The sequence below is a fragment of the Glycine soja genome, chromosome 12 (assembly GCF_004193775.1).
Source record: "Glycine soja cultivar W05 chromosome 12, ASM419377v2, whole genome shotgun sequence".
Lineage (NCBI taxonomy): Eukaryota > Viridiplantae > Streptophyta > Magnoliopsida > Fabales > Fabaceae > Glycine > Glycine soja.
The window spans coordinates 3,676,751-3,694,105 of NC_041013.1; the positions used below are offsets into that span (position 1 = coordinate 3,676,751).

Below are 17,355 nucleotides of genomic sequence, written 5' to 3' on the forward strand. Positions count from 1 at the left end.
AATTTTTTTGTTGTCATCACACAAATAATGAACTACTTCCACTACAACGTGACTCTTGTTTTTTTTAGGTAGCCGACACACCATTACCTTGTTCTTTACCCCGCACATTCACCCCTATCTAGATTTATGAAATTGGAATCTTTCTAAGTAAAGGTCAATTTGTTAAATGTTAATGCCCTTTTTGATTCATTTGCCCCCCCCTCCCCCCTCTCTTCTCTGTGTGGTTCAGTAACAACACAGCCAAAAAAGAGTGGGCCAAGTTCAGGTTTCTCATTCTTTGTATGAATTGATGTGCATGTGTTTAGATGTATTTATCAGACACTGACAGCTCTTTTTATATCAATCATGCAATAAGCATGCTGCCAATTATGCCCCCCTTACCTATTTTCCTTAAAAGCTTTTATCTAAATCCCATCTCATTGTCCAACATGACACAGTGCCAATAAAGGTAGCTTCCACAAAAGAATTGTGTTTTTATTATGGCTTCTAAGTATTACTTCTTGGTGTAGAGTGTAGTAGACAAACAAAAACAAAACTGTTATTGTTATCAGTATTATTATGAAGTGTACAAGACTCTAATTCCAAAGGAGAAATAATTCTCCCTTTTCTGGACTTCACATTATTGTCAGTGGCTCTCTATCTCTATGATTGTAACAGTCTGGCTTGTGTTTCTAGGAAGGTGGGTGGGTTCTCCTTCTCAAGTCCTAGCTGTACCACCCAATGATATAAACCACAATAGAAAATCTCTTCATCCACTGGTTGGGGAATTCTTTTTTGATAGCTTATTGCTGTCTTATTTGTTGTTCACTGTTCTTTTTCTAGTATTAAAAATAGCTACCAAAACTAAGGCTTTTTTCCTTTCTTCCTTTTTCAAAATCTGATATATTTCTCATTGTATTCAATTTTCTATGTACTTGGATAGTCTATGATTAAGACCTTGTTGCAAAATTTCCCTCTCTGTCTTATTGGTTCAGTTCAGATATGGCATTCCATCTGTTGCAAGTTTGATTAGCAAACGTCTACAATTCTACATTTTCCATTGCAAAACGCTTCCTTTTTTTTTATATCTTTAAAACCCCATTTGGGAATTGGGAGAGTGATGCATATTGAAGCTGCCAAAACAACTAAAGATGGCAAATCTTGTTCCTGGGGTGCTTCTCAAACTTATGCAGCACATGAACACAGACGTGAAAGTAGCTGGTGAGCACAGGTCCTCGTTGCTGCAAGTTGTGAGCATTGTTCCAGCACTTGCAGGGGGTGAGTTGTTCCCAAATCAAGGATTTTATCTCAAGGTTTCTGATTCCTTGCATGCCACCTATGTCTCTCTCCCTGATGAACATGATGATCTCATCCTCAGTGACAAGATTCAACTGGGGCAGTTTGTTTTCGTGGATCGTTTGGAGGCAGCTTCACCAGTTCCTATTCTTCATGGGGTTAGGCCTGTTCCTGGGAGACACCCTTGTGTTGGAACCCCTGAGGACATTGTTGCAACAACTCACTCACTTGGGTTCCTTAGTAACGGCAAGGCTAACAAGAAAAGTCCTTGTTCTGGACCCTTGGACTTAGAGAGGTCCAAGTCTCCGAGGAAAGTGTTGAGCAATCACCATGTTGGGGAGAAGGAGAAGAAGGAGAAAGTGAGATTGAATAATGAAGATCAATTAGACAAGAAAGCAATGCTGTTTGCTAAGAGTAAATCTCAGACAACAAAAGCAGCAGCAGCTAATGTTGCTGATGCGAAGAAGGAACCGTTGGCGAGATGGAAGTCATTGAATTCAAGGACCATTCCTTCTTCCCCCACTAGTTGCTATTCCTTGCCTACTTCTTTTGAGAAATTTGCCAATGGGGTCAAGCAGCAGGCAAATATCAAGGGAGTGGACAGGCTAACTGCTAAGGTGGGAGTGGTGGAGATAGGAAAGGGTGTCCGTGGAACCAGTCCAACCGGGAAGAGAATTTCCGTGGGAAACCCGATCAGAAATTTGGTTCAGGGAATTGAGCTTGGAGCTAAGGCGCTGCGTAAGAGCTGGGAAGGGAATATGGAAGTCAAGAAGAAAGATACATCCAAATTAAGGGCCGCCAAGTGTGATCCTAAGCCAGAGGTTCGTGGCTCAGTAAGTGTGATTCACAATTTGCCTTTTTGAACAACTCCTGATGTCAAGCTACAAGATTTTTTGGATTTAATTAATATCATTTATTCCTTAAAATAAATTAGGCTAACTAGTTTGCTGCTCTGAGATACTTGTATTTCATTACCTTTTATCTTTTGGGTCAATCAAACAGTTATGCTCTTAATTCACCAAAAAAAAAAAGCTGTGTTCTTACTTTCACTTTATGGCATTGCAGACTCCTAGGAGAAGTACTTCAAGTGAAAAGTTGCCCTCTAAAGAAGAGAGCAAGATGCAACCGCAGACAAAGTCCTCCAAGGAAGAGCACAAGACTCAAACATCTATAAAGAGAGTTATTGTCAGTGGAACAATGGAGGAACAAGAAAAACCAAGTAAGCAAAGAGTTCCTGTTGGAAAGAAATTGTCAGAAGCTTCTAACAATGGATTCCCTGGAAACTTGGTCAAAGTTTCTCCAAGTAGTAGAAAAGTGACAGATGCAAGTGTTCCATGGGCTTCACTCCCGTCATCTATTGCAAAGCTTGGGAGGGTAAATCTCCTGAAAACACTTTTTTTCCTTCCACTTTTAGCTTTTTTGACTCTTTGCTGTCAAGTATATATGCTGAATGCTGAAGATAGTTATATGCAATCTTGTAATTTTCATTGACATGTTTTCAAATTTAGCTGAGGGTGAGCCTTGGCATAACAGTGAGGTTGCTGCCTTATGACCTGAAAGTAACAGGTTTAACTCTTGGAAACAACCTCTTTGTATGCGGGGATAAGGCTGTGTACATCTACCCTCCCCCGAGACCGAGACTAATTAGATGGGAGCCTAATACACTAGGTTGCCTTTATGTTTTTGAACTTGGCTAGATAATGAGGAATTGTTCGGAGCATAATTTTTTTTGTACTTGTTCTCATTTGGCCAATTGGCATGTCCCCAACTTTCAATTAAGGTCATGATGGAAAGGGTAATGCTAATGGGATAAATTCACCCAGATGCTTCTTCATGACGTTAAATAAACAAGTTTTATTAAAGCTATTTTTATGACAACATAAATGCATATATAATAAGTACGCAACAGCCAACAAGTATATTGCCAGATCATACGATTGGTTTATTCTTTGGTTTTCTGAATCTGCCATAATAAAATGTTTTCGGCCCATATTAAATTATCTTACTCATAGAACCAGCTGTTTGGACAAGAAGTTTTGTGACTGTAATGTTTCATTATTATTTTATATTTTCATTTCTGTCACAGGAAGTGATGAAGCAAAGAGATGCCGCACAGATGGCTGCAACTGAGGCTATACAAGAGGCTGCTGCTGCTGAGAGTTTGCTGCAATGTCTAAGGTATGAATATATTCATATGAACAACTTTACTATGAACTGCTCAATGTCAGATCAGTACTTCCCATCATTAGTGTTTCTCAATATGGTTGAGATTTTGGACTGCTCATGTCAGGAAATTGAAATTTAGATTTTAAACCAAGATATATAGTACTGGTATAGGTATGTTTTGGCACCTCTAGAGGATATGCGAAAACTAAGTGGTTTATACTCATACCAATGAAGTAATGTTGATACTTTCTGATGTACTATGTTCAATATTGATTTCCTATACACACATCTGATATACCAAAATGACTATGGAATCTGAAGAATGTGGGTTGGCAACTTGAATCCTAAATTTTAGTAATAGCAAATGCTACATATGGGATTTCTTCGTCACTTTGTCTTATATGGAGTTACATTTTATGACTCATACAAATATAATATTTATCAGTTTTATGCTAATCATTTCTTGTGTGCTTCTTGATATTGATTTGAATATTTATTTCTAAATCCACTGAAGATACTAATAATTTAGTAACTTTTAAGGCAGAAAAAGGATGGGTTGTCAGTTGTGGGGGCTAGGTCAATGTTGGGTCCAAGCCTACCTAAGGTCTGTTGTGTCATGTGTGTTTTGACAAGTATGACTCTTGGCATTTGTAGTCATGGTGGAGACTTTTTTTTATATTTGTTTGATATATTTGGAAAAAAGTGAAGAACAATGTGTATGAATGCAGTCAATGTTCAACTGTTAATTAAAACTGACCTGTATTTGGCTGAGTTAAAAGGATGAGTTCAATTTTTTTTAAGATCATCTGATGTACTACATTTCATATGCCTGCTGAAAATATTGTAATACAATCCTTTTTAGGTAATCTTGTTAATCAATGATACAGTCAGATTGGGATTTAGCTATAGACGTTTATCATCCATCTTCTTCCAAACCCATTCTTCTATGGGCTGGTAGGAATTTTATTGTCACCCTCCTGCAATGCAGCATACCATATTGTTTCTAACATTTCTTTTGGGATGTTTCTGGCAGTGTATACGCAGAGCTTAGTAATTCTGCTAAGGAACAAAACCCGCAGCCTGCAGTAGAGGAGTTCCTAACTCTTCATGCTAGCCTAAATAGTGCACGGATGATTGCTGACTTGCTATCTAAATCCAATCCAGATGATTCTTCTTCAGATAATGAAAGAAGCATAACAGAAGAGGCACTAAAACTCAAACTAGATAGACAAAGGCGTGCAAATTCTTGGGTCCAGGCTGCTTTATCCACCAATCTATCATCCTTTTCTATTTATAACCACGAACCTCTATCATCCAAGCTTCCAGTTTCAACCAATTCTCAAAACCAAAAGAATATCCTGGGAAGTAAACCAATGCTAGTCATGGAAAATTCAAGTGAAGATTCATCAAAATCTCATGGAAAAACCCGTCAGACGGCTAATTCCAAAACTCCTCACAAAACAGGTGATATGCTAGCAAATGGACACAAGCAACTAGTCCAATCACCGCCAGAGTGGGTTAGAGGAAATGGCCTTGATGAGGTGGTTGATTTGGCTGACATGCTGCAACTGCGGTCACGAGATTGGTTTTTGGTGTTTGTTGAGAGATTCTTGGACCCTGATGGGGACACTAGCTTGTCAAATAATGGTCAAATAGCAGGTATGCTCACTCAACTGAAAAGTGTGAATGATTGGCTTGATGAGATAGGATCAAGCAAGAATGAGGGAGAACCTTGCCAGATACCAGCAGAGACAATTGACAGGCTGAGGAAGAAGATATATGAATATCTTCTTACACACGTTGAATCCGCCGCCGCTGCACTCACTGGTGGATCACAATCATCACCTAGAATCCAAACAGCAGAGATCAAAGCCAAAAAGTGATGAATAAGTACATAGCTTAGCTTGAGGATACATTATTTATGTTGGCATGGGAGGAAATTTAGTCACCAAAAGTTGTTCAAAAGAATTTCTCTTCTTCCACTCATTTTTTTTGTATATAAATCCCGCATGTGTTTTGAGGTATAGAATATGGAGTGATAATTATTTATCTGGGGAAGTAGCCTATGTGATTTGTGAGGATTTTCTTATCCTTTTACCAAGTTATACAGAAATTGGAACAGTGGACAAATATAAGCAGAAGTGATCTTTGCATGATTATGCTTCTTTCTCTGTGATTCCCTTCAAATAACTAGCATATGGTTATCAAGTCATGAAACTCTGACATAACTTCAGTACTGAAAAAATGTACAATAGAAAGAAAAACCTATAAATACCAATATTCTGGACTTAACTCAAGCAATACAAGAAGAAACATTTATGGCATGCGGTAAAGGTATGACTAAGTTAATGCATATTAACCACAATGGATGTAGAATTGTTTGCAATTCAACTGGCACGAGTCCACCAAAGGGGGTTGAGTTTAGTAGAAGGTACTAATCTTTTAATTAAGATTTGAATTTCCATTGGAAAATGTGTATAGATTCTAGTGTTCTTGAATAAGATTGCTTAAGAAGAGATTTATGGGAAACAAAAAAAAAAATCATAGATTCAACCTTAAGACGAATAAAGTACTCTTTAATTTAAAGGAGATTTTACTTATTAATAATAATTTTAAAAATTAAAAAAATTGTTAATTATTTGATAAATGATATTAATTTATTAAGAGTACTTAAATATTTTTTCTACAAAAGATTTTATCTTATTATGATTTTTTTTCTTCCTTAAATAAGGTTGGTTCACTTAGTTGGCCTTCCTCTTACAAAGTTAGGGCTTAAACTTAATTTCAGGAAAACTTTAGGCTGTATATAATCTTCTTATAAATTCTAGCTGAAATTTGTGATCATTCTTAACTTTATATAAAGGAAAATCTTTTTCTAATCTAAACATTTTTATAAAAGGAAAAACTGGCTAGATTAATTATTGCTTCACGGCTTCAGAATCTACACAAGTGTAATCCTCACATGGCATGTTTTCCTACCTTTACTTTAGATCTCCTCCCCACTCCATTAGAGTATATTCGGTATGATAATTTTATGAAAAATATTTATAGTTGAAGATATTTATAGCCTCTAAAAGTAGTCAATATATTTTATCATATATATTAATTTTATATAAAAAATATTCGTCAAAATAATATTTGTTGAGTTATTCATAAACTTCTCATATCATCTTTTATTGATAAAAGATAGATTTAAATATACTTTTATTCTTTGTGTTTTTTCTTATTTTTGTCCCTATAAGTTATTTTTTTAATTTTGAGTCAGTAAGATATTTTATTTATTTTTAATTTTTGTAAGTTTACATTTTTCAATATTGATCTAATGTAAGTGTAAACTTATGGGAACTTTAAATGAAAAATTAAAATTTTACAGGCATCAAAATTGAAAACAAAAAATGAGTCAAATATGTTACAGCCGACGAATGATAATTAAAAGTGTTAAAAATACATAGTTAGTTTGTCTTAAAAATACATGTCTCGTATGGGAAATTCATAGTATAAAATATTTTAATGCTGATGGAAGTGTTCTAGAAAGTACCACTCCTCCACCGTTCGTTATTTTAAATTCGTTTGTCTCAACTCTTTTCAACTCAACTCAACTCTCTAAGCTGAAATCTGAAGCTAACTTAAGGGAAATGAGATGGCCAATGGCAACACTAGTCATCGCTTCAAGCTCTTGCTTTTCCTTCTAACTCTGCACTCTTCATTCGCTGAGATTTTCTTCGAAGAGAGATTCGAAGGTAATAATCCTCAATCCTCGGGATCATTTATATTTTGCACCTCAAAATCACTATCAAGTAACACTTTATTTATTCAATTAATTATTTAAGATGGATGGAAGAGCCGTTGGGTGCTATCCGATTGGAAAAGGAGTGAAGGAAAAGCGGGTACCTTCAAGCACACAGCAGGAAAATGGTCTGGGGATCCTGATGACAAAGGTATTACATTTTTTTTTTCATTTCATTTCATTCACATTATTAATCTTTCTCAAATTCATTCATTAAATGGATTGTTATGTTCACCAATGTTGGTGACGGCTTTTTTACCCTTTAGGGGTAATTTTTTTTTCAAAATTACCAAATGGGACTCTTTTTGAATTAATTCCCATATTGGGGTAAGTTCGTAAAAATAGTCACAACTTTGTAACCAGAAGTTGTAAAAGTAATAGTAGCTGATGAAGTGGGATAAAAATTTATGACTTTGTTTGTAAAGTCGTGATTACTTTTACTGACTATAGATAGTTTTCACAAATAAATGAAAAATAAAATAAAAAAATAGAAATAAATCCTATGCACAATACAAAATCATAGTATTTCTTTTGTATTATATTAATTACATAAAAATGAATTTGAATCCTTTCTTGCAGGTCTTCAGACATATAATGACGCCAAGCATTTTGCCATATCTGCAAAGATACCCGAGCTAAGCAACAAGGACAGAACCCTGGTGCTGCAGTATTCTATTAGGTTTGAGCAGGACATTGAATGCGGTGGCGGTTACATCAAACTTAATTCTGGTTATGTCAATCAGAAGAAGTTTGGTGGTGATACCCCTTATAGGTTCGCCAACTTCTTATGCCATATGCATTATCCTTGTTTCCTTATATTTTACTTTTAGAGGATGATATATGCTAACTTGGTTAAAAATAGGAGATGAGCTTTTATAGACATCAAGTATATCATATCGAGAAATGGTAGTAGCACACTTTTTATTATTAATTGAAACCCATGAAACGATGAAAGAGACTTGTTATACAGAGAGTGGGACTCACATTGTTTCGTAAATTTCAATAAATTCCAGTTAACAGAAAAAATGTTAGAAAGAATGTTGTAAAAATTAAGTGCATAAGTTGATTTTAGCTTATGCAAGAAATTCAATTCATTTTACTATCTTATTTTCTTCTTCTATAAGTGCTTATGAACAATTTTATCCAAACAGGATTGCACTTACTATTTTCATACATATAAATTATGTTTTTCTTTTTCCCACTTGGCATTAATTGAAGTGAGGCTTTGATTTGTTTAATGTTGTAAAAATATTTGATTAAACGTTTTAGTTAGTCTATCACTGTGCTAGTAGAGTGAACTGATTGGTCTTGCTTGATGCAGTTTGATGTTTGGACCAGATATATGTGGTTCACAGACAAAGAAGCTCCATCTTATACTATCATACCAGGGGCAGAATTACCCCATTAGAAAAGATCTGCAATGTGAAACGGATAAGTTGACTCATTTCTATACATTTATTCTAAGGCCTGATGCCTCTTATAGTATCCTTGTTGATAATCGGGAAAGAGATTCTGGAAGCATGTACACAGATTGGGACATCCTTCCTCCAAGGAAAATCAAGGATGTCAAAGCAAAAAAGGTACAACTTTGGGACTGGACTTAGTGTGTTGGGGTGCATTTGTGTCTTGCCTTATTTGAATGATCAATATTTGTAATTGTCATGTTAAGATTATGAGCTGCAATGTTATAATCATGCTTTTCTGGGGGTCTCAAAGGCCATACATTCAAAAACTACTTAAACAAACATTCTAAGGGATTCTTTAATTGAGATAGGAAACGTTTTGGTTCTTTCGGTTTACCTTTCATCTGAAAGACTGAATTTTTTATTTTTATTTTTTCCTATTGCAGCCGGCTGACTGGGATGATAGAGAGTACATTGAAGACCCTAATGATGTCAAACCAGAGGTATTTGCCCCCCTCTTCACCCTAATCCTCTGCTGGTAACTTGTAATTTTCATCAAGTTTGTCAAACGCCTTCACATTTACAATTTTAGTATTTGCATTTACATGAAAAACCTTATTGATCACCTTTAGGAATTTCTACAGTGGTATGACTCTTCCACATGAACAATAGATAATATCTGCTATCAGTGTTTTAAGTTGTGGTTAGTAACCGCAAATGTGACTAGGTTTCATGGTCTCTGCAACCAAAACCACGGTGCAATTTAGAACACTGTCTGCTACAATTAGCTGGGCTATTAGCAAAATTTTGTTTATTTTTGTATGGAAGAGGTTTCCATTTTTTTACGACAACAAAAATATCATTTAAAATATAAGCATGGCTAGAATTACTTTTTTTAAAATCTCAAGAAGCATCATAAATGGCAACAAACTTTTGCAGATACTACTTATCTTTTCCTCAGTCCCCTGTTACAAGTATTAGATTATCTATTTAAAGGGGTAAATAAGCAGAGTAGATTTTAATAAGGATAGAACACCAATTTGACAATTCTTTTTCCAAGTAAGTTTTAATAGCCAGCATCTGCTAGAAAGGTTCTTGGCAACACATAAGGACATAGTGATTTTTAGTTATATTTTCACGTGCTTCTTTCTTATATTGCAGGGATATGATTCAATTCCAGCTGAAATCCCTGATCCAAAAGCCAAGAAGGTTGATTTGTTTACTTCATATTTTTTTAATTTGAAAAATGTCAATAAATATGTATTTGGATAGTATGATCACTATTATTTACAGTAGACTTTCTTTGGCATGAACTTATGAATGTTCTTTTCCTTTTTTTCTTCTTGTTTAATTCTTTGTTTGAGCAGCCTGTTGAATGGGATGATGAAGATGATGGACTATGGAAGCCCCCGAAGATTCCCAATCCAGCATACAAAGGACCATGGAAACGCAAGGTTCTTTAAGCCGCACATTAAAAGTTGGAGGAGTCATTAATTTTTTAGGCTTTCTAATTGTTGAAAATTGTTGAACTGCAGAAAATCAAGAACCCCAACTACAAAGGAAAGTGGAAGATTCCATGGATTGATAACCCAGGTAGATTTATTTTATATGCTAGTGAATCAAGAAGTAATAAGCTTCAAAGCATTAATTGGGTTGTAACACATGTGACATAACTAGTTTATAATTTTAGGCTCTGTCATTTATGTTTGTGTTAACTTGTAACTATTGCAACTTGCGAATATGACGTTTGCTGGCATTATAATGTTATATGGAATTAGACTGTAGTTGTTTGCTAACTTGTTGGCTAGGGAAATTTGATTAGACAACAAAAATTATATGATGGTATTATGATAGTTTTCACTAGTTGAATACTAGCCTATCAATTATTTTACTATTTCTACAGCCTCCATCGCATTCACTTTAGCATATATGAGCCTCTGCAGAATGTTATGCATATTTGTTGTGGAACCTTTTTGACACACCAGAAACCTATCGGCAGCAATTGGTTTAGTCAGCATCTATGAGCTGCCACATTGCCTGATCTTTACTTTCTGGTCTTGCTCCTGAAATGTTATTAATGTCATCTCTAATTACAAACTTTGCTTTTCCTTTACTGTTTCCTGCAGAATTTGAGGATGATCCTGATCTTTATGTTCTCAAACCAATAAAGTATGTGGGCATTGAAGTGTGGCAGGTGTGTGTGTCTATATATATACACATTTTGTTCTTCTTTATTGATTGAAAGAGAGCTTTTAGAACTGCATATTTTAGTTTATGAAAGTGGCTTATGACCTTCATTAAACTCTCATTTAACAAGAAATTATTGAATAAGTGTCTGATTAAATTGTTTACTCAAACATGCCCTGAGTAGTAATTGCCTATAAAACTAGCTGTACTTGAATATTTAGCTATTATTGAATATTTGAAGTGTAACAATATTAAATTTTGAATTTTTAGGTGAAGGCAGGTTCAGTTTACGACAATATCTTAATTTGTGATGACCCACAGTATGCAAAGCAAATTGTGGATGAATTTATGGCTAATAATAGAGAGGTGAGCGTTTACTTTTAGACTTTGTATCTATTATTTAGTTTGTAGGAGCTAGGAATCATAGTATCAAAGCATTCTCATTATGTGTAAAATCTCAGGCTGAAAAAGAAGCTTTTGAAGAAGCAGAAAAAGAAAGAAGGGCTCGGGAAGAAGAGGTGATCTTTCAAAGCTTAAATGCTTCGGCACTATTTTAATATGCATGAGCAGGATAATCATATTTGTTTTGTTACTTCTGTACAATACCAATACTTTTTTATGTTATGATTATGTAGGAGGCACAGAGAGCAAGAGAAGAGGGTGAAAGAAGGAGGAAGGAGAGGGATCATAAATATGGAAATAGGAGGCATCGTCGAAGGGTAATTTTTTAATCCTGATTCCTCTCGAAAAATTGTTCTGGGGTGTATAACACATCTATTGTTAACTTTGCAGTAAAGGTTTTGGTTTATCTATTCTATTTTGCACAGCAGGAATTAATAATAGGGCGGGTGGTAACAATTGATGTGGAAGACTTCTTGTTATCCTTCTTTCCTCATCTTTGTTTCTTTTTGAATTGAGATTAGTTTCATCATTGTGTTTTGGAAACTCTTTCCTTCAAAAAGCATCGGGCATTCCTTCTAGGCAAAAAGAACAGTGAATAAATTATATAGTTAAGGTGTAAGATTTAGGATCTATGCAGGCTCCGTGTTTGAAAATAGAAGGTAAAACATTAGAACATGAGTTTGGGACATCTAAGGGGGGAAGCTAAACATTGCAAACTAGCAGTTATTTGTACTTTCTTTTCTCTTCAATTTCCTGCCAATCCATGTAACTTTGTTTGGCCCTTAATTCAAATGGGTTTATGATCACTTATTGCTTATGGAATATAAAATCTGATTTTGAGACTTTTTTCTGCAGCCGGATCCCCGTGATATGGATGATTACCATGTAAGTCTAAAACTCTCTTGTTATTTAATATTTATTTATGTGAATATGTCTCGTAATACTTTATTGCTTTTCGTTGTTCATGTAATGATGTGTGAAATATGAGCTACTGAGGTTGAAGTTGCTAGTTTGCTTGAGTTGAATTTAACCACTGCCCATAACTTGTTGCCATTTAGGTATCAACCTTTTCCATATCCAACTCAAATACAATCAAGATATTTACAATAAGAAAGACATTACATGATACACACACAAAGTAAAGCTAAATATAAACATTATTCAAACTGTATCTGTTCAGAAACTCAAAAAATGGCAAAATATGCAGTGATAATAAACAATGGTACTCGAGCGTCATAATAAGAAAATTATTGTCGTAATGAAATGTGCTGAGTTAGAAATAAATTCCTGTTTTTTTTTCTGACACGTAAGCATAAAACTAGCATATAAAAAAATTGTAAATTCTTTCCTTGCGGTCCTGCCATAGCTTGGGAAAGTTGTCAAGTAATTATTAAATGTTAGTTTGGGAAGTCTAATTTGTTATCACTCTTTATTAATTTATTAAAAACTAGAGAAGTTTATTAAATGAAATATGAGATTTACAAAATTGTTATTTTTAATAAATTTCGAAGAGTCTTTCTTTTTTATTAGTAAGAAAAATGTGTTTGTGAGTGTATTGCTAACACTTTTCTTTCATTAAAATGTCTCTGTTATGTAATGCACAACATTAAACATGACCATTCATTCCTTTTTATCCTACGTGCTAGTACCTTACTTTCGATAAAATCGATGATCCACTTCAGTTCATGTTCGTGAATGCTTGAATTAATTTATTTTGAAGGGAACAAAAAAACAATTTTTCCAATAAAAAATGCACTTAGTCATGAGTTGACATGACTCCGTCAATAATTATGAATTCCGCTATTGATAAATATCTAATATTTTACATTTGTATAGAAGCCATAAGGATAATATATTGTATGATACAAAATGCAACTTTCTGAAATTCTTGAGCTATTGTTAGAGTCGTTGCATTGTACTAAGATCTTTGCATTCCGTCAAATTTCATTTTCTTCCGGTAAAGGTCAGTTTTCATTCTCATTAAATATGCATTTTCTTTGTTTTTGACTCTTTCAGGATGAACTTTGAAGACTGCACTAAGGGTAGGTGGCAGGTGCGTAATTACAACACTAAAATGCATCTTTGAAGTTGTGAATTGTAGGACCAAAGCTGCAATTGCACTGACCATGCCGAGCTGTACTGAACTGTAACATCTGAAATATTAGCGTCAGTCATTATGTTTAACTTCATTTCTTTTCGATTATTAGGTAACAGCTGGTCTGCTTCTGCTACTGCTACTGTATTCAAAGGATGGAATTTAAACTTTCTCTATTCTGTTACCGAAAGGGGGGGATAGAAAGAAATTATTTTTTACATTACTAGCATTATCTATAAATGTCATATATTTTACTCTTTCATAAAAGTAGAAATAACTTTTCTTCCCAGTGTTGCTGATGTGGTTAAGTAGGAGGGGATATTTTTTAGGTTGGGGTGTATTATAGAAAAAAAATAGGGTGAATAAAAATAGATAGATGTGGTTAAGTAGGAGTAGTATTTCAGTCAGCGAAAAAGAAAGTAGGAGTAGTATTTTTTTTATATTATATTTCTTTCCTTCTTAATTACAAGACTCTTTTAATTAACTTATTTTTCTTTGAGAAAAATAATTAATTTAATTTATTATATTAAATCTGTTAATTATTTATATTATTATTCTAAATTAGTTTTATCTTTTTAATTATTTAATTATTTTTATTAATGTTTAAGACAGAATAATTAAATAAGAATATATAAAAAATAATAATTAATGTATTTAAAACTTAAAAAGAAATCTTATAAGAAACTTCTGAAAAGGATTTTGTAATTAGGCAAGGAAGGACACCCATTTAGTTTTAGGTATTGGAGGGAGAGACGGAATCTACAAGAAAGAGTCAAAAGCGTCGCGAAAAACAAGGAGGAAAAAAAATAAAGAAGAAAATAAAATAATAGTATATAATTTGGTGAATAGAAATAAAATAATAGAAGAGAATTGGATGATATATGGTGCTGAAAAAAATAGAAGATACGGCACACGGCGGCATCACAACCATTTGTAAAAGCAGTCGGTGCCAATGGCAGCATGGCACAAACACATTATAGACTAACACTAGCACAATCATCATTCATCATTTCACCATCATGCTCCTCATTCCAATCTCCACCTCAACTCGCCCACTTCCACGTGAAAAATGTCCACAATCTTATTTCGAATTACTTTAAACAAATTACCTACATGTTAGCTAGTATTTGTGTCTTTATGTTACTCATTCAAATCCCAAAATAAAAAGTAGTACAATTTCTTATAAAAAAATATATTTTATGTTCTATTAAAAATACGTAAATTACAAGCTGTTGATGGAGAGTAGGAATAGTTAAATTAGAGTATCAATATCCCCACCATTATTGTATTTAGAAACTTGGTTAAGAAAACAAAACTACAAATATTTATTTTAAAAGAAAACACTTGTCGTGTTAAAATACTAAAAAAAACAAAAAAAAAACTTTTAATTAACGAAAGGTATTTAATAAAGCCCCTGATCAAAATTTTGAATTCTGAATTCCTGATTTTTTTATATGGAAAAACTTTATTAGAAAGAAATCATCTATGTTTAAAATGTCTTCAAAAATCCATCAAAAGATATTACATAAAAATACATGTATTTTTTTGGTGTCTTCAGCATACTCATTAAGAACTTTTAAAAAAGTAAAATAAACATTGACTATGTTATGAGATTTTTATTGTTTACTCATGAATACGTAATAAGTTCAAAATAATTATTATATAAAAATATAAGTCATTCAATATTTTTTTATACTAAAAAAATGTCTTCACACCATGTTTCATTGAACATAGGATGAAGGTAGAAAACCCCTTTTGTGGTGACCGGTAATGTTTTAAATTAATGTTGTGAATAAAAAAAATGTGAGTTTAAGTATAACAAAGGATTATCCTTTTTAAAATAAAATCAATAGTGAAATATTGTCATATTCTTAGTTTAATAATTAGAGGTTTTATTGAAAACTAAATAATAGGAATGTTAGTGATATTATTTTTTGACTTTTTTTATGATTGATTGAATTTGAATGAAAATTATCAATTTTAATGAGTTTCACTTCTAAATCAATATAGAGAGTCCTTTAATGGAAAGTGAAATTCACAAAAAGTGAATGACATGATAATAATATCAAATTATAATGTTCGTTCAAGTTTAGTCAAAGAAGTCATGCATATCTAATATGCATGACTGTCATGGTTGTGAAGTATGATGGGATGTTAGGGTCTCATTGCAAGGTATAGGACCTGTGTCCCACATTAGAAGTATGGAATTCCAATGTAGGATTTATAAGTCCTTGGAACTCTCTAATTACAATAACTAGGTGGGTTCAAGTTAGTCACAAATCTAGTACCCAAGGTCACTAAGAATAATCTATTTTAAAAAATATATATATATATATATATATATATATATATATATATATGTATGTATATATAGCATAAAAATATAGTATTGAGTTTAAATATCCAAAAATAAGAGATGTAAAATACAAACTTTTAAGATAAATATTAATGATTTTATTAAAATAAGGGAGTGTATTTGTTTATCCTCGCATGAGAATAATTTAGAAAGTTTAAATAAAATCAAGAGATACAAAATATACAATTTTTAAATATAATATGACTTTATTAAAATAAGGAGATGCTTTGTCCACCTTCACACAAGAGTAGTTCCCCCAAATATTCAAGTGCTCGGGTTTTTATCAATAATACAAAAATTACCCAAAGTTTTTACAAATTCAAAATTAACTATAGAATATAATCAATTCCTCAATATGAAACTAAACATACGAAATGGGTGTTTGGAACAAATTTTGTAACATGAATCAATGCTCTCTCTCCATCTCTAATAGTTAAAATGGATGGAAGTTGTTTCACTTAAAGACATACATGATTTTTTCATGCCCTCGTTACATTCCCAAATATATTGATTTTTTTAATCTAAAATTACGTTAACTAACATTTCAACATAGTTTTGAAGAATCAAATGTGAACATTAAAATTAATAGTGTATGTTTAATGTGAAAAATCACATTCACGATCGTTTCAAACATGCACTCTAAAAATCTAAAAGCTACAAAAATTTAAAGGAATAAGAACCATTTATTTTTTAAAAAAAATAAATAGGGTTTATATAAAGAAGCTAAACTTGGTTTTGGGATGTGAAATATGAAAGTTGCATAAATGTGTTCTGTTTATGGAGGAAGGTTACCACTTTTGAACAGATCAGCTTGCTCTATGTTATTTTGATGGAACCCTATTTCATGGATCCAATTTTTAGCATCAGCAAATTGGGGAATCTCTTTTCTTTCCTTTGTGAGAGAATTTAGTCTCTCGACAAGCTATTTATTAAATCTCTTACTTCTTGTTTAAGTGATTGGTTCATCCACATTGAGTACTCCCAAGCGAAACTCTTTCTTCTTAGATAATTCTCTATCAAGTTTTGTCCCAATAACTACAATATTCTTGATTGTTTTGGAATGTTTTAGGGATAATAATAGTGGTGATTGGTAGAAAGAGGTATTATGATAATAAATCCAATGTATTATCGTTTTACATGATGCACCATTTTTGAAAAACTGGGGATCTTTTATTGTGGTATGTTCACAAGATCCTCAACCTTTGTAACCACTTGTCCGTTGGAAGTTAGATCGTCATTGAGTGTGGAAAAAATGAATCTAGGTCCCCTTGACCAAGAGATGTGTGAAAGAAAAGTGAGACGATATAGATTTTAATTTAAATTAAGGCATTTTGTGAATATCTTCACATTTTTATTTTACACACTTTAGCACCCAAATTTGGGGAAGAGAAATGATTTTCGTGATTGTGGATTCATTTTTTTATGAGAAATGTTAACGATAGTTTCTTTTTAAAACTTTGTAATTTGATTGATTGAAATTTATGAAAACATTCAATTTAATGAATTATACTCTTAAATCAGAAAAATAGTTATTAAATGAGAAATATAACCAATCAATTGATGATTTGTCTAATAAATTTTAAACCATAGAGAGAGAATTAAAAAGAAAATATAAAAAAAATATTGCTAATATTCTTCTCCTTTTATCAATACAATCTTTACATAATAATCTGTAATTATTTAA

The 17,355-nt window shown here is 32.9% G+C and overlaps 2 protein-coding genes across 5 annotated transcripts; both read left to right on the forward strand.

The window, feature by feature from the left end:
- Positions 1–318: 318 nt before the first annotated feature.
- On the forward strand, positions 319–5,606 carry LOC114380419. Of its 2 annotated transcripts, none has more exons than XM_028339463.1 (4): positions 319–2,096; positions 2,341–2,649; positions 3,362–3,453; positions 4,475–5,606. In XM_028339463.1, exons 1-4 carry the CDS (start codon positions 1,131–1,133, stop codon positions 5,322–5,324), a joined length of 2,217 nt encoding a protein of 738 aa, XP_028195264.1. In that variant the 5' UTR covers positions 319–1,130; the 3' UTR covers positions 5,325–5,606. The 2 variants fall into 2 exon arrangements, with proteins under 2 accessions (XP_028195264.1, XP_028195263.1); XM_028339462.1 differs by having other exon boundaries at positions 321–2,108.
- Positions 5,607–6,989: 1,383 nt separating this feature from the next.
- LOC114380171 (calreticulin-3-like) lies at positions 6,990–13,605 on the forward strand. Of its 3 annotated transcripts, none has more exons than XM_028339123.1 (15): positions 6,990–7,181; positions 7,272–7,379; positions 7,808–8,000; positions 8,550–8,808; positions 9,078–9,134; positions 9,793–9,840; positions 9,999–10,085; positions 10,167–10,224; positions 10,758–10,825; positions 11,089–11,184; positions 11,280–11,336; positions 11,454–11,537; positions 12,076–12,105; positions 13,237–13,273; positions 13,428–13,605. In XM_028339123.1, exons 1-14 carry the CDS (start codon positions 7,082–7,084, stop codon positions 13,246–13,248), a joined length of 1,257 nt encoding a protein of 418 aa, XP_028194924.1. In that variant the 5' UTR covers positions 6,990–7,081; the 3' UTR covers positions 13,249–13,273; positions 13,428–13,605. The 3 variants fall into 3 exon arrangements, with proteins under 3 accessions (XP_028194924.1, XP_028194925.1, XP_028194923.1); XM_028339124.1 differs by having other exon boundaries at positions 13,237–13,262; positions 13,428–13,604; XM_028339122.1 differs by having other exon boundaries at positions 6,991–7,181; positions 13,237–13,604.
- The last annotated feature ends 3,750 nt before the right edge of the window (positions 13,606–17,355 follow it).